Source organism: Choristoneura fumiferana, chromosome 22, assembly GCF_025370935.1.
Source record: "Choristoneura fumiferana chromosome 22, NRCan_CFum_1, whole genome shotgun sequence".
NCBI classification, from domain to species: Eukaryota; Metazoa; Arthropoda; class Insecta; order Lepidoptera; family Tortricidae; genus Choristoneura; species Choristoneura fumiferana.
In genome coordinates this window covers 4,387,127-4,405,565 of record NC_133493.1, presented here as the reverse complement: position 1 = coordinate 4,405,565, position 18,439 = coordinate 4,387,127, and the positions used below count along the sequence as shown (strand labels likewise).

The window sequence follows — 18,439 nt, the reverse complement described above, 5'->3', positions numbered from 1 at the left end:
GGTAGGTAGAGTAAGGGGCTGTTTCACCACCCATTGATTAATTTTATTTGACGGATAAATATTATGCCGTCTCCGTCTATTCGAGAACAAACAGAGACGGCATCGCTTTTATCCGTCAAAAAAATTTAATCGATGGATGGTGAAACCTGGGATTAATTTCATATCGGTAGATTTCACGGTTGAAATTCCGGTATAAAAAGCAGCCTATGGGTTATTCCAAAGATCCAGTTACCCACATGCCAAATTTTAACCAAAAATCTTCAGCTCTTCTAGCGTGAAAGAGTATATAACAAACAGACGTACACGCAGACACACTTTCGTATTTATAATAAGTAGGGCTAGATTTATCCCGCAACTCCCGTTCCTGTGGGAAGAATAAAACCGGGCAAGAGCGTGTCGGACACACCCAAAACAGGGTTCCGTAGCCATTACGAAAAAATTAAGTAATATATTTATACGGAATCTTCCTAGTTTAGGTATATTTTATACCTTAGGCTGCTATTTACTCTTAAACTACTAATAATTCTCAAGCAAACTAAACCGGTCTAATTTTCCTTGTAAGTTTGATATACTTACTATTAGGTACTACCATACTGAATTTTTTCAAATTTTTTCACCCACCGGTGTAGAATTTAGAGGGGGGGGGGGGAAGCTCGATTTTAATGAAAATTTGCACTTTCAAGTTGAATATTTCGCAAACAGATCACTGAATCGAAAAATTTTCGTAGCAATCTCGCAATGGTTTTAAAAGACCTATCCGACGATACCCTACACTATAGGGTTGGATGAGAAAAAAAACACCTCCACTTTACTTCTACCTCGTCTACTCTCATACCCTAAAAAAATATATTTTTATTTTTTTATTGTACCATTTTGTCGGCATAGTTCACATATATATCCGTGCAAAATTACAGCTTTCTAGCATTGATAGTCCCTGAGCAAAGCCGCGGACGGACAGACAGACAGACATGGCGAAACTATGGGTTCTGTTTTTGCCATTTTGGCTCCGGAACCCTAAAAAGTTTAGCCCTCTTTATGTGTTTAATTTATTTTATACAGAAACAAGCGTGCGTTTGAACACAATCACTGGACTAAGATGGAACACGCTTGCCTAATAAATAGCCAAAACTAAAAATTTTTGAAGTCTTTCGCATTTCTTTGCGTCAGCCAGCTAATTATGTAAATGTTTTCTTATGTACCTAAAGGCGGCATCATAAAATACCTAACTGTCAGATGTCATAGCGGGAACGCCTGTGATTGGCCGACGGGAGCGCGGGAAACGATGACTTTTCCTCTCTGACAGGACTTTTCACGGGAACCACGCCCTCGCGAATCTTATTGGAGGGCGAATCAAATGTCATTCCGTTGCGTTGTTTCGTTGAAAATAGGTATTATTGTGGTAGTACCTACCTAAAGATAATGGTGTCTAATTGTAGCTAATTATTACCTAAAAATGTTGAAATGTCAAAAGTGATCAAAATATTACCTAAGCCAGAGACGGGGGGTCTCTCAAAGAAAAATAAAATAATTATTGAAACTAAATGTGCAGTGATGGTAATTACGTGTATGTTATTTTTATAATAATTTGACTGCTAGCGATTAGCGATATGGATATTGATAGTTTTGAGTTTATAGGTTATGATGAAATGTAACTACGTTATGTAGAACAGACATTAAGCGCCTATAAAATTGCTTATTTATTTCAGAAGCGAGATCAAAATATAAATAAAATAAAAGTAGGAACAATGAAATACCACTAACCATATCATAAAAGGAACATGTAAATTATTATCACTCTGATGTACATTTTCTTTAACATTATTAGGTACAGGTATCTGTCTACTAAATCACATAAAAGTAACGAAAGATCCGATTCAATTTCGCACACGGTCATTATTTTAAATGGCCGTCGGCGTAATGCCACAAATTAAAGCTTAAAACGGGCGCTTAACAGCTGACCCAAAACCGAACCCCCCTGTCTGGGGGATACAGAAGCGAAAAGCAACGGGGCGGGGCTGCCACGCCTTCGGAAGGCAACCGGCAACGCGTCAAAAGTGCCCCGGCCGTGGCATAACGCGCGCGGCTCGTGCCAAAGTAAAAAAAAGTAACGTCAAAGTGGACTGTCAGTTTGCCGATATTGGAGGGAACTTTTAGGTTGTTTAGTGTGCTTACTTGGTTAGAGTTTTTAAAGTTGCTTAGTGGAATTGAGCGAGAATTAGCAAATAAGTACCTAAATCATTTTTGTTGTGTTTGACGACGCGGATTTAGGTTTTTGTTGAAAACACATTTTAAAACTATAAAGTGCATATAACCTTATCCGTTTCAGTATTCTATATTCGTTTTGTTGACTTGTTATAATTAAAATTCAGAACACGAAATTAAGTAGTTGCAGTTGGTCAAATAATGGTACCTATTGTGCTTTGTGATATTTCATGATATTTGCTGTTTTCTTTATCCATTATAATTTAATTATGCAGCAATTTGAGATAACAAGCTGAAAAATACGTTCTTAACTCTAAAATCTTTAGGAATCTATAAACATTATTTTATTTCTTTTATTTATAAGCTTCTTTTGTAGTAGGTAAATTCTACGATAACCTAATCTCAAATCAAATCGTTTATTAATTTTAATTTTTATAGTAATATTTATATATGTACCTATATATTTAGTTAAGGTATCTTAGGTTAGTTTTTTCCGTCGTTTATTGTTAGCTGTTACTTTCATGTGTTAAACTTTTTCATTAAGTCAAATTAATCCAATAAAAATGCGTAAAATAAAAAATCGTTTGTTTTTTAAATGAGTCAAACAAAAAACGGCAGCATTATTTTTTTTAATCCTTTTGCTAAGGCTTGCACAATGAACACTTTAAATTTTTTTTAAATTTCGCTAAGTTAACCTTTTGGTAAAAACAACAATAATAAATAGGTACTTTTAGGTTGACTGTATCATTCCGGCAACGAGCTAAGTAAACAAACTTATTTGTCTAGCCATTTCTAAAAGCTAAAAAAATGACAGAACAATAAAATTCAATGGTGTCGCTGTGAACCGAGTGCTCCTCATAAAAGACTTTAAAAAATGGAAGTGGCACAGACTCCGCTGCAACTCACCCAGGAGCATCAAGACAACAGAATGACAGGTAAAAAAAAAATTTAGTGGCCGATTCCAACCGAAGCAACTGGAGGTCTATGGTGGAGGCCTATGTCCAACAGCGTTCGTCCTACGGCTGACATCATGATGATAATAGTTTTTAGTCATTAAAACCGACCAAGAGCGTGTCGAACACGCTCAAGATGGGGTCCGTAGCCATTACGAACAATCAAGTAATATTTTTCTAAGAATTTTGTACGGAATCTTCCAAGTAGTTAGGTATTATTTTATACCTTAGGCTGCTATTTACTCTTAAAGTGCCTACTAATAATATTTGACCAAACTTAGGGGTTATAGTTTTCCTTGTAAATTTGAATTTTTGAAAAAAATGATTTTTTTCACATTTTTCAAACCAACACTAGCTTTTTAGAGGGGACTTTTGATTTTAATGACTTTTAATTTTAATGAAAATTTGCACTTTAAAGTTGAATATTTCGCAAAAGAATCACTGTATAAAAAAAACGTCTTCATAATTCCCCCAATGATTTTAAAAAAGGCCCTATCGAACGATTTTTTTTCAACTTTTTTTTTATCACTTTGTTGACACAGTTGCCACATTATAAGGCGAAAAATTACAGCTTTCTAGCACTGAATAGTGCTCAGAGGAGCAAAGCCGCGGACGGACGGACAGACAAAACAGACAGACATGGGGAAACTGCAAGGGGTTCCGTTTTTGCCATTTTGGCCACAGAACACTAAAAAGGTATTATTTCCGTACAAATTGCCGTAATCGAATAACCTGTAGGGTACTTACTTGTTCTAGAAACTCGAAATTTCTTACTAAGGTAGCTCTCATAGCACAACTAAGTATGAATAATATGAAAAATCTTAGTTTTTTATGTCTGTCTGTTTATATTTTTCTAGTACTGAATATTCATAGATTATCTTCAAAGTTGTACGGAACCCTTTGTAGGTAAGTATGCGAGTCTGAAAGTTAGTCTTCGAGGCTAAAGAAAGAGTTAATTAATGTTTGTGATTCCTCTAACACTCGTGTAAAATAAAAATAACTACACCTAGGGGCTGTTTCGCCACCCATTGATTAAATTTATCTGACGGATAAATGTGATGCCGTCTCCGTCTATTCGAAGAAAACAAACAGAGACGGCATCACGTTTATCAGATGGTGAAAAAGGGGTTAGACTCTTTCATAGAGATTAAAAACGAATAATATAAAGCTAATGCTAAACTAATTTCACATCAACTACGTTATTTAAGATCTTTGTCGCACCATACAGTCTTTCGACGGTAGGTACCTAGTTAATGTCACAAATGCAGGTATAAAAACAATTAAATTTGTTCAAATTAAATTGTGTTCCCCTGCAGTATCTATTCACATTCCTTTGAATCACCTAACAAACTTCATTCAAGTAAATAAAACCGTCAAAACAATCGACGCAGCGAACACCCAAATCATATTCGAATTTTTCACGCTTGCCACACTGTATTTTTTAATGCAGGCAAAGGGCATTAGTATTCAGCTCTTGCCTGCCAGTAACTCGGGGTCTATTTGACTGATTTTCAGCCCGCTCCATGATTTGCCACTTTACCCGGTCAGTGTGTGTTCTGAATACAAAACAGCCAATAGGAGCGGCGATGGGGATTTGAAATTTCATTTTCGTTCCAGAATAATGCGTTCGTACTTCGAATATTGAGTTTTTATTCAGCTAGGCGTGCTGCGGCAGTCATTTTTGAGTAGGCATTTGAAAAAGTATTAAGTAGTTACCTAAGCCATACCTACGGTTAACACCTTATCCATGTTTTTCTTCATTGAATACATTCAAACGAATTAAACTAACGACTTGACTACATCTCGACGGTTTGACCTCAGCAAAGCTTGACAAATACCAATGAATGACCAATGAATGTTGATACTATTAGGTAGGTAGTATTAAACTTAAAACAACCTAAACATCTATAAGATCAAAATAAACTTAGTACGACTTACTCGTCCTCCACTATAAAACACCCAACGTTTTTCTTCACAAAGTCGCATACACAGACAATTCCAAACAGCCGTAAGTAGAAGGCGTTTAAACCCGGCTTTAGAGGGCAAAGGGGGAGGAAATTAATCAGAGAGGCTCAAGGGCTTGCCGCGTCAAAAGAAAGGCGAATAAAACGGCAAGCGACAAAGTTTGTAGGCGACGGGGACACGGGTGGGGTGGAGTCGACTGAAGGTGGCAACATTATGCTCTTACATTTGAGTATGTATCATATGTTAGGCTATGGTTACTTATGTAGGTATTACAGAAAGAAAATAAGAACGTAGGCACTTTTAATCTGATGAAGTTATTTTCACTTTATTCCACTACCCAAAGAAGAAAGAAGAATTAGGGACATAAGTATAGTACAAAGACAATTGCTTAAACATAATCATACTATTAAGATTAAAAAAAAGGTGACTACTATACATTTTGTACCTACATCCTATTCATAATACAATATCTATTAATATAAATGCAAATATGTTTTTTTATCGCTGGAAAGCCTGCTTACAATTAAAAAAAACAGCATTTAAATCGGTCTACCCGTTTAAGAGCTACGGATCCACAGACAGACAGACAGACAGACAGACACACACACACAGACATGTATACAGACACACATAGCGGTCAAACTTATAACACCCCTCTTTTTGTGCCGGGGGTTAAAAAAAGAAAAAATCACGGGAAATGACTAGCAGGTAAACCAATATATTTAAACTAAACGAGACCTTCTAATTTTTAAATCCGTTCACAAAAAATAGGTACTTAACTTACCATAGTTACCGTCACAGTAAAAACTTATTTTTACGAATATTTAATGCTGTCCCACCAGAGAAGAAATTCAAATGGTGTGTGTGAAGTTCCCAATCCACACTGGGCCCGCGTGGGAACTACGGCTCAAGCCCTCTCATTCTGAGTAGGCCTGTGCCCTGCAGCGGGACGTATAATAGGCTGGGATGATGATGATTTAAAGCTGTATATTTGAAAGAAGTCTCCATATCTCCCCAGTTCTAAGTGCCTTGCTACAGTTACATTGATTTATCTTGGTACCGCGTCTGACTTCCAATTTCCTTCTCCGTTTTATGTCTTAGGACATTTCCTTTTTTCCCCATTTCCTCGATTGTATTTTATGTTATATATAACCACTAGCTGTTGCCCGCGACTCCGCGCGGAAACTGCAAATTACCGGAATAAAACTATTCTATGTCCTGTCCCGCGACTCAAACTTTTTTTATCAATGAATGAATGATTTTTTTAAGGAATTTCATCTAAATCTATTCAGCAGCTTAGACGTGAAGAGCTAACAAACAAACAGACACACACTTTCTTACTAAGGAAGTCTCCATACCTCCCCAGTTCTAAGTGCCGTGCTACAGTAACATTGATTTATCTTGATACCGCGTCTGACTTCCAATTTCCTTCTCCGTTTTATTTCTTAGGACATTTCCTTTTTTCCCCATTTCCTCGATTGTATTTCATGTTTTATATAAACATTTTTGTAAAGAGAGTTTAGGAGTCTGAAACCGTCGAATAAGTCGAGAAGATATGATTTGAAAACTGTTAAAAATACATAGTCTTCTAATTAGACGACCAGATGGCCTAGTGGTTAGAGAACCTGACTACAACACCTAAGGTCCCGGGTTCGATTCCCGTGTCGGGGCAGATATTTGTATGTAAAATACGAATGTTTGTTCTCGGGTCTTGGGTGTTTAATATTTAAGTATGTATCTATCTATATAATTATATTTATCCGTTGCTTAGTACCCATACCACAAGCTTTGCTAAGCTTACTTTGGGACTAGGTCAATTGGTGTGAATTGTCCCATGATATTTATTTATTTATTTAATCTAGGGTGAACAGATATTGATTGGGCAAAGCCCAAACGTAATTTAAAAAAAATGGCTAATTAAAAACAGTTTCTATTACTTAAAATATTTTTTTGACTTTTCGCCTTAAAACATGTAAATAAATTATAATTGGTTTTGTTTGTTACCTATCTTTAGTTTTAAGTAAATATGGTACACTCGAAATGGGTAACCGTTGGAACCTAACAATTGTAATATTTTAATACCATTTATGTAACACGGCTAAACAATAAAGTTTATTCTATTCTAAAAAAAAAGAAAAAAGCATGCTCCATCTTAGTCCAGACCTTCCCTTACCATCAGTCGTGATCGTGGTCAAACGCAAGCCTATTTCTATATAAAAAAGTAGGTAAAGTAAGTATATAATTGGCCGACTTATTATACTGGCCATACACCATCCTTCCTATCGTCCAATCGGCATGACCATGACGCTGCAGGCATGATCCAATCTGCAGTTCGTCCATATACACCACACACGATCAGTTAGAACTGTCCAATTGGCAGCGACGTTCAGTTGAAGTCATGGCGTCACCAGTGACAGACGACGATGTGTTAGCTGTTTTGGGTATTTTACTCGTGATAAAAAAATAAGCCGTGGTGGCCTAGTGAAGCCGTGGTGGCCTAGTGAAGCCGTGGTGGCCTAGTGGTTTGACCTATCGCCTCTCAAGCAGAGGGTCGTGGGTTCAAACCCCGGCTCGTACCTCTGAGTTTTTCGAAATTCATGTGCGGAATTACATTTGAAATTTACCACGCGCTCTGCGGTGAAGGAAAACATCGTGAGGAAACCTGCACAAACCTGCGAAGCAATTCAATGGTGTGTGTGAAGTTCCCAATCCGCACTGGGCCCGCGTGGGAACTATGGCCCAAGCCCTCTTGTTCTGAGAGGAGGCCTGTGCCCAGCAGTGGGACGTATATAGGCTGGGATGATGATGAAAAAAATAAAAATAATAGATCGAGCAGTGGTGCATACATTGGTTAATGAAAAGAATTCAGTTTACTCATATACTTCGCGTTACGACGCGTCTACCACCGACAAAAATCTTGAGCTTACTGAACTGACGATCGCCGACCGCCATACACGTTCCAATCGGCATGATCAAGCCAAAAGTATTGAAATTTGATTGTGCCGTCAAGTATAACTGGCATGCCAATCCACGCCCACAGACAGTCAGTTCTAACTGATCGTGTGTGGTGTATATGGACGTACTGCAGATTGGTTCATGCCTGCAGCGTCATGCCGATTGGACGATAGGAAGGATGGTGTATGGCCAACATTAGGAGTTACAATACAACAATACAATACAATAACTCTTTATTGCACACATAGTAAGCAGTACAGAAAACACAAGTAGGTATATATGTCGACGGCCGATCGTAAAATCCGCCAGATCACGAAATTCCTAGGCATATCGTGAAATGGTGCCTTTTCATGATATGCCTAAAAGTTGGCCAGGCATATCACGATGTGCCTGAAAAATAATACGGTAGATCGATTAGAGCAACGCATTCCTCGATATTCCTAGCTCTATACCGGGCACATCGTGATAATGCCGAAAGAGAAAATTTTAGGTACGACGAGCGAAGCAAGGTGTTGTTAGTATGAATTGCAACCACAACGCACGAGCCGAGCGAGCGAAGCGAGCGTGCCGCGGTAGCGGCCGGCGAAGTGCCAGAACCGATATGGCGGCGTTTCATGATATGCCTAGGAATTTCATGATCTGTCTAAACTGCCAAAATCATGAAATGGCGGGTGTTTCATAATATGCTTAGGAATTTTATGATCTGCCTAAACGTCACTAGGTAAACCGTTAAACGGTGAGTTTTGAACGATATATGGCGGATGCCCCTTAGCCGATTCATGAAATGGCGCCATTCACGACATGCCTGTAAATTTCGTGATCTGGCGGATTTTACGATCGGCCGCCGACATATACAAAGAGATTTCCTGAGGTAAGCAATAGACGGCCTTATCGCTTCAGAGCGATCTCTTAACAATGGAATGGATGGAGAAGTAAGAACAAAATTGTAGCAATTGGTGAATTTACATTAAATTAGAGCAATATCAAGAATACATAACCATTTATACAATACACATACACAACAAAGATAGGTAGATATATAACAACATTAACAACATATCCAGCTACTTTGCGCAAGTGCATATTATAATGAACTACGAGTATTATATCTTTTACTTCTCGCTTCTAGTTAAGTGCTAAATACTATACTTTATAATTGACTTCAAAAAAGTTTTGCCATCCCCGTAACCATCTTAAGAGAACATTATCAAAGTCGAATTTTTTTAACAAAATTTTCTCATTCGTAAATTCATGTTACCCTTACATCCGGTTAAATGCCGTACCCAAAATAAAACAATTAAGTCGTGATATCCCGCCGGGTCCAAGGGACCCGGCATCGATTTGTGCGCACATTCGGCTTGGCCGACGGAGGTGGACTGGGGGGCTACTAGGAAATTCTAAAATCGAAGTTTGGTATCGTACCGTCCCTCTCACTTTTGTATTAATTAAGCGTCAGTGGGACGGCCAAACACTATAAGTTTGAATTTTGCATTTTTTTGTTTACTATTCAGGCGGTTTATTAAGATAAATTCGCTAAATGTAAGAACGAAATACTAGTACTGTACAAATTTGGCTCGATTATTTGTGTATGTCGTCTCTCTTTTCTCGAGAGGCCCCAATTTAATATTAATTAATTAACCTTTTTCCAATTTTTTTAATCCAGGAATTTTAATTCGATTGCTAGATCGCGTTTACGCGGTTTACGCGTACGAAGCCACGAGTGTTGTCTAATATATAAAGAAGTGGATTATTCAATGTTATAACATAGTTCTACAACTCGACTACCTAATAGTAACATTTTATGAATAGCCTACCAACATGTGTTAAATCAAAGTAAAACAATTTGCCAAACTTATCCAAAATTAAGTTATTTTAACACCCAAATAAAATCGTAATAAAATAAACATTTAATCTTGATATGGGTAATAAAATAACAATCGCCAACCCCTTCATCTAATAGCATTTCTACTTCATACGATAAGCGTACCCTTGGTCCAAACTCAACCAAACACCCTTCGCTCTTCATCAAACAATTTCGAGTCTTCGCTCTTAATGATTAAGTGTGATTTGAGTGGCAAATATAACGGAAATAGAAGGGTGGTACTAATGTGGCAAATCAATTAACTGATTGAGGGTACATCAAATGTGGGGATACAATAATTTGATATGGTTCTGGTAAAATCACGATGCGATGCGATCAAAACATTGTTATAATTCGGACCCCTGTCTGAACAGAACGGAAATATGAAATCGGCCAGTGGCAGAATGTGTTGCTTATGATTTGCAAATAGTAGAGATTGTAATTTCAGTGTTGAAAGCGAATTTATTAGTCATCATCATCATCATCATCCCAGCCTATATACGTCCCACTGCTGGGCACAGGCCTCCTCTCAGAACAAGAGGGCGAGGCGAGGGCGAGGAGGGCGAGGGGGGGGGGGATTTATTAGTACTCGTAGGTATCTACGCATTTATCAACTTTATTCTACAAATCTACTTATACGAAAGTTAGGATGTTTATTTATCACACAAAAAAGTTGGAAAGGATTTAGATGAAATTTAGACCTAACTAGCAGTTCATACTCTGGATTACTTATCCCGGAAAATGAGGATATCTAGATAGGCGAATTAATATCACTAAATAGCGTTTTGCTTGTGATTTAGTTACTTATTTAACCAATCACGGCCCACCCTGCCCCCCCTCTATATACGCCTATGAACCTAATACTAGTTTTTTATTCCCCTGTCCTTTTTTATGATTCCCTTGGCGTTTTTCTTATTCCCCTGTAATTTTTTCTTAAGCCCCTGGCAGTGAAAACTTAAAGTGGTATATTTTTATACCGAACTGACCAAAATTGATGCCTATTCGATAAAGCGTTGATTGATAGTCCCTAAGAAAAGCCGCGGACGAACAGACAGACAGACATGACGAAACTATAAGGGTTCCGTTTTTGCTATTTTGGCTACGGAATCCTAAAAAGCTCAGACAACAACTCATGTTACATTCACTCTTTTAAACAAATGTAAAAAAAATATGCTTAGTTCATAATAAACATCTATTTATTTTCCGTAAAATGACAAAAGGTTCCAAAGTCGTGCTTCTCCAAACATTTTATTGAGACACCTGATCAAAGGATTCCGTCGCGTGAAATGACAAAATCACTCACAACCATAACTTAAAGTGCTTAATCAAATCAACAAACCGTTGTGTTCTAATTAAATAATCTTCACTTGCCACACTCAGCCCTGCCATCACACTTTACTGCAGTTGACAGACAATAATGGACCAATAAAGGTACAACTAGGGTTACCCGATTAAAGGCCATCTTTTTGTTTTTCTTTTGTTTGGGATTTTTTTTGACATTATAGTCCTAATATTCTGTACGTAATGTGGATCCAAGTAGGCTATATTTTAAATAATATTTGATTTGAATTATTTATTTTCTTTGTATGCGAAATCTGTCGTTTGATTGCGATCGTGAGAGTGAAACGTTAGGCAATCTCAGGAGAATTTGGATCATCGTTCATCCACCATTACCTTCCATATTTAGTTTTCTAGAATTCTTGGCCGTGACACGGCAAAACCAGCTAAATACTAATAAAATTGTCCCCCGCCGGACAGAGCTATATTAAAAAAAAAACCAAAGCTGTCAGTGGTTGCCAAATTTAAAGTCTAGCCTCAGTGGCTATATCAGATCGTCAGTCATGTCATTATTTTATAGAATGGAAAATATCATATGAGCTGCTCACGTGCTGATAAAAAAAACAGAACGTTGCATTTTTCCCCTTTTCCTGATAGCCCTAAATTCTAGACATGTCAGGAAAACAGCTTTCGTGGGACGTCTGGCAACCCTGAAAATGTACACACGCACACATGTACATACCTACAATGCATGCGCTCACTAATTTTGCCGCAGCGGGGTGCATTTGTTTTGTCGTATTGTCTACGTTGTCAACTTTGACTGGTATTCGCGCTTGCGACTTAGAATTCTACTGATATTATAAATATGTGGAACTTGGTGAGTGCGCGTATACGTGTGGGCGTGGGTGTGTGTGTGCGTGTGTGTAGTGTTGTTACACGTTGATTTATACTACCTAAAAGGAAATAAGGACCACATGACTTTTATTTGTAAAACGAAAATACTATAACCATAATTCTTTATTTATAACATTCCTTGTCTAAAGATGTTTTTATTAATATAACATAAAAATACTTTTCATTGAATTAAATGTATTCAGACAAAAACCGCAAATTTATTTTTGATTTCATTTTACCGATTAAACTCATGTAGTCATTTGACTAGATAATATAACTTTGGGAATCGACTCCTAGCGCCATCTAGTGAGCACATATAGAAAATCAGAAGTTTCTCAACTTGGATGCATTTAGAAACCTTCCGACGCTCTTCAATTCGGACTTCGGGTTCCGTGTGCAAGCAGCTAAATCAGCGTAACACAGTATTTTCATGCAAACCCACACCACATTATGTCCTACAGATTGTACAACTCACTTTCCTTGTCCCAGGAGACGAGAACCGCTCCCCTTTGCGCTGGTCGCCGCCATCCTCGGCTGCGCTGGTGGCGGCCGCGCTGGCACCTCCAGCACTGCGGCCCTGGCTGCCGGACCCGCCTTCCAAGAAGACCAACCACCTGGGTAAGACAGGTCGGCATGGATTCCAAAGACCATGTGATGACCACGAACCTGAAGACGCGGTTTTGGCTAGATTACCACTAGTTTCAGTGACAACGCCTAGATAGCTAATACTAGCACTAGATAGCGCCAGTTGCACGCGCGCATAAATGAACCCGCCAGCACTAACAACAGGGTAGATAACCTGGGGCGTGCAATGTGCTAGTATAAATAAATAAATAGTAAGCAGTGCTAAATAAAGGTTTAATTCATTTTATTATGCATTGCCCAATTAGTTTATAAATAAAGGATTATATTTTAAAGTAATAGTAAAAGTAAAAAATACAATCATATACCTAAGAGCTAAATACTGCTAAATAATAAATCTACTAGCTAACTTAAATAACATTTTTATATTATAAAAAAAGACCGCCTCGAATCGTTCCTGGCGCAAAGGTGCCCAACACGCTTGCCGCTTTCCTGCGTTGAACGGCGATAGATAGCCTTTGCATCAAGAACGACTCGGAGCGAGAGTCTTATCCCCGGTCCCGAAGCGTCGTCCTACTTCTTTAAAAAACAACTTAGCCTCCGAGCACCAACAACCGGTCGTCTCCACCGCAAGCGCAACAAATATGTAATTGGAGAGGGCTGAATGTGCTAAATAGTGTTCAATGGTTTATTCGTCGAACGTCAATTTTTGTTACTAGTTTCGATCACCATAGTTCAAAATTACCCAAAAAAATCGTCGGTCGCGCGACGGGTTAACTGGGATTACTATGGGTAAAAAACTTTTCCCAAAGTATCACATCCCAAAATATTTAACTCAAATTATCATTTAGCAAAAATCATTTGCTAAAAACAACTTATCGCAATTTTACAGTTAGTAATTTTTTTTTTGGCAAATTACAAGAATTTCAAAATAATAACAGTCATGTTTCATATTACCAAGTATTATTTAGTCAAATGTATCGTTTGGCATAAAGCACTCTTCCCAAAATATTGCATGGCATAATAACCTACTTTTCTGGTAGCAGTTCGTTTCTGTGTGGGGCCGCAGTTCTAACCTAACCTAACCTACTTTTCTAGTAGCAGTTGAAATGAAACTACTGCGATAAGTTTTTTGGGAAGTGAAATTTGGCAAAAAATATTTTGCTGAAACGGCAGTACACCGGTTAACTGTGTTTGAAGTTCCTAATCAGCACTGGACTCACGTGGGAACTACGGTCCAAGCTTTTTCATTCTGAAAGGAGGCAAGGCTGGGATAATGAGGGCTAAAAGACAGGTAAAATATCGTTAGTTGACGTTACGGTCTTGTTTGCGTGCGATTGGTTCATTTAGTTTTTACCCAATGAGGGCTATCGTTTTTTGTCTCACTAGATGGCCCACTGTTGCATGAGGTTTTTAAGTATGGCTTTCAAGTCTGTTATTACGGGCGTGAAAACAAAGTTTAGATTAAAATCATATTTAATACACCTTAAAACCGTACCATAAAAATATCGAGCATGCCACAGTGTTGCATAGTCCCCGTTTTGTTCGGAAAAAAGGGAGGACAAAACTGTCTCAAAACACAGACATTCATTGCCCCGGAACGCATATTTGCCATAATTAATTTCAGATATTGCAAAATATTCACAAAATTATTCTAATTATAAATAAACCCGCATAGCTCACCCAAAAACTATGAGATTTGACATTTCGGAGACCTCACGCTACACTAGCGCCTCTAGCGGCGAATTCATACTCATTATAATCACTGACGTCTCGTAAAAAATCTAGGCAATAAAGTTGAAATCGACTGGATATAATGCCAGGCAAGCGCAGCGTAGGACGTCCACCAACGAGATGGACGGATGACTTGGTTAAAGCCGCGGGTTCACGATGCATGCAAGCCGCTGCCAACCGAAGCAACTGCAGGTCTATGGGGGAGGTCTATGCCCGACAGAAGACGTCCTACGGCTGAGATGATGATGATGATGATAATGCCACGCTGATCAGATGCATTATTGTAACATATATAATTTCTTGTTCCCAAATGGTTGTCTGGAAGAGATCGCTTTTAAGCGATAAGACCGCCTATTGTCTACCGTGAATCTAAGTGTTTATATTATAAGTATTTTTACTGCTTTATGGTGTGCAATAAAGAATTTTGTATTGTATTGTATTGTATTATTGTTAAATACCCTTTGGAATCACAATCACTTTCACCACTTCTTTCTATCACACTATGTAGGACGATGGCAGAAAGAGATGATGAATGCTATCGAGAGACAATCATCATCATCATCATCATCATCATGTCAGCCGAAAGACTTCCACTGCTGGACATAGGCCTCCCCCAAGGCTCTCCACTCAGACCGATCTCGGAGGCGAGCTGTCGGTAGGCCTCCAACAAGATGGAGCGACGACCTGGTTAAGATCGCGGGATCGTGGTGGATGCGAGAGACAATACGGCCACTGTATTACATAGGTACCGGGTGTGGCTTGTAATACGAGCAAATACATAGGTAATTAAAATAATTTATTGAATCAGGCGTTACTTTGCGGAAGTCCATATTAATGAACTAAAAGAATTTCCTTGCTCACCCGCGACCTTACGATAGCTAAGTTTCCACCTCCACACTGTAAGAACACAAACCCATCTATCACCACCACCACACCACACTGACGCGTTTCGAACTCAACCAGAGCTCACCTTCAGAGTAACAGAACCGTACACCATGCTACTAGTTGTTGACTCAACGGGGGTTAGACGGGTGAGCAAGGAAATTCTTTTAGTTCACATAATCAAATCATTGATCGTGCTCGTCAAACTGAACAACAACAGTTCAGCGACTTTTAAAAATAATACAGTCTTAAGATTTTCTCTTTTTCATACAAATTAAATACTGTACCAATGTACGCCATCTAGAACCCAACTGACGTCGTCGCCTGTCACGCTTCAAATTATCAAACATTAATAAAGATATTGCTTTACATTGCTTTTTCGAATAAACTTTAAAGGTAAATAAAATTAAAGAAAAAAAACTAATTATTTTTAAAAGTCGCTGAACTAATGTGGTTCATTTTGACGAGTACGTTCGAGTGAGTATGTTTTAATTATTTACCGTGTTTTATTTTAGCCACACCCTGTATAGTTTTTGATTTATTGTTTTGGTCCTAGGTCTGGTGTGTGTGGTGTGTGGAGACACCAGTTCGGGCAAGCACTACGGCATCCTAGCATGCAACGGCTGCAGTGGGTTCTTCAAACGATCGGTCAGGAGGAAACTCATATATAGGTCAGTTCCCTTGCATTTAAAAGAGAAAAAAAATATTTGTATGCTCACCTTTTACGTAGCTTTTTAACACTCATTTTTAAGCAACAATAAGGCAACAATTAACACAAAACCACACTGCATGTTTTGTGTTATAATTATAATATGTAATTTATTAGCTAATTAGTAAAAATCCACACTGTTGAATTAGGATACATAAACCCGTAATGACAGTTGTGTGTATGTAATAAATAAATAAATAAATAAAATTCAAAACGTTTCTTCTGCAAGTAGGCCGCACGCAAAGGGCTCTTTTTACACGTCACTTTTTTTTTAACTACCAGCGCTTTCGGAAAGACCATTGCCGAGAAGAATGCGCCGCAACAAACTTGGCAGAAAGCTTTTTTTTTAAATAAACTAAATTTAAAAACTACAAACAAAATACATATAAATTACAGTAAAAAATGACAGGGATGAGAAATGGGGTCTTGGGGTCATTCAGTTATAAAAAAAGTATTAGACATTTAAAAAAAATACGTGTAAAAGTGCCCTGCGGCCTATTTACAGAAACGATTTGAATTTGAATCTTAACTATATCTATGTTCAAAGGAAGTGTAGAATGCTTCAACACCGTCATAAATTAAAAAGGAAAAAAAATTTTTTTGGAGATGTATCTATTTTCCCAATCACAAAAACGGAAACTGGCTCAGCACAAAGTTACTTCGTAACGCTATTCTGCCGGAACCCTTTATCTGATAATAGAACCGACCTCAAAAATATGTAGGTACCTACCTTAACTATTTCTTGAAAAAAAAAACTCATTTTGTATTCGGGCCAATTTCGGCAGGGAGTTCCTTCCTCAGCCGGAGGGATTTCTCAATACGAGTAGTTTAAAAGAATCAATAACGTTCTCGTAACTTTTAGCTTATCACATTTCATCCCAGCCTATATACGTCCCAATGCTGGGCACAGGCCTCCTCTCAGAACAAGAGGGCTTGGGCCATAATTCCCACGCGGGCCCAGTGCGATAGAATTGCTTCGCAGGTTAGTGCAGGTTTCCTCACGATTTTTTCCTTCACCGCAAAGCTCGTGGTAAATTTCAAATGTAATTTCGCACATGAATTTGGGAAAACTCAGAGGTGCGAGCCGGGGTTTGAACCCACGACCCTTTGCTTGAGAGGCGATAGGTCAAACCACTAGGCCACCATGGCTCTTTTTTTTCTTTAGGTTACTTAAGTAAATGACAATTAACTAGTATTGATTGATGACAAAAATCTGTAATGCCTCCCTGAGACGTACAAAACTTGACAAACTGTTCTGGCCCAAACTAGTTGCAAGTATTGATATTGTATCAACATTGACTATTGAAAATTGGCGTTACCATTCATGTCATCAACCCAAAAACGGACAAATTTATTTGCCGCTACATTTCCAACAAAACAACTAATTTCTCACATCATAGTATTTTACCGGCCGCAGATGTAGCTTTGCCGAAAATTAGATCAGCCAAATATTACTTGTTTGCTCAAATGGTAAAAATATTGGCCAGAGCGGTTTTACATTTTATGGTGTACAAACTTACCTGCGCAGATGTCAATGGCGCTGTCGTCGCTTAATACTAGTGTTAGTTCTATGGTGGAAATCTTAGTTCCTATTTTGTCCGCTTGATCGTTTTAAGTTGGTGGTTTAGTTTAATTTATAACAATTATGTCGATGGTGTTTTTCCGAAAGATTGCTCAATGATGCCTTCCCAGTATTTTGTGACACACGGTGATTCATTGATTTTAGTTACCTATAATGTTGTTGATAATTTTTAACTCCTCACAGTCAGTGTAAATGTAGGTATGTCAAATATTATTCCGTTCACTTGTTACAATCGCTCCGTTTTTAGGGTTCCGGAACCAAAATGGCAAAAACGGAACCCTTATAGTTTCGTCAAGTCCGTCTGTCTGTCTATCCGTCCGTATGTCACAGGCAAATGCTACAAGATGTATATCAATGAAATTTGGAGTACAGATGTCTTGTCAAAGCCGCTATTTAGTTTTGTAGTTAAATTACAAAAATAAATATTTATAGGGGGGCACTCCATACACGTCACAGAAATTGAACAAAAAACATTTTTTAACTCGCATCAACGTGTGGCACATAGTTCGACAGCTCTTTTGAAAAGATAGTAAGATTTCTCAAAAACTTTTTTGATTAAGTGAAGATTTCCGGAAATAATCGCTCCCAAAGTAGCAAAAATTGTGTCCCCCCTCTATCTTGTAAACAGTTTGTCCAAAAAGTATGCAAAAAATAAGGAAAGGTAACGCTTAATAAATACTTTCAACGAAAATTGGTTTCAACATGATCGGATATACCGTTTTTGAGTTATTGCCGAAAAACGGCGCTTCTCAACAAAATGATGTAAGTGCCGCGAAGATACGCTCTCTGGTAATAGATTTTAAGACTGTAGTAAGTGTTTTCATTGTAATAAAATGCACATG

General features: G+C 38.1%; 1 protein-coding gene across 1 annotated transcript in view; it reads left to right on the top strand.

Moving 5' to 3' along the window:
- The first annotated feature begins 2,067 nt into the window (after positions 1-2,067).
- LOC141440304 (photoreceptor-specific nuclear receptor-like) overlaps positions 2,068-18,439 on the top strand; it is a 57,429-nt gene continuing 41,057 nt past the window's right edge. Inside the window, exons 1-4 of the mRNA XM_074104779.1 lie at positions 2,068-2,154; positions 2,937-3,137; positions 12,598-12,726; positions 15,863-15,977. Coding sequence (XP_073960880.1) covers positions 3,077-3,137; positions 12,598-12,726; positions 15,863-15,977 — 305 coding nt within the window. The 5' untranslated portion in view covers positions 2,068-2,154; positions 2,937-3,076. The remainder of the gene's footprint in view (positions 2,155-2,936; positions 3,138-12,597; positions 12,727-15,862; positions 15,978-18,439) is intronic.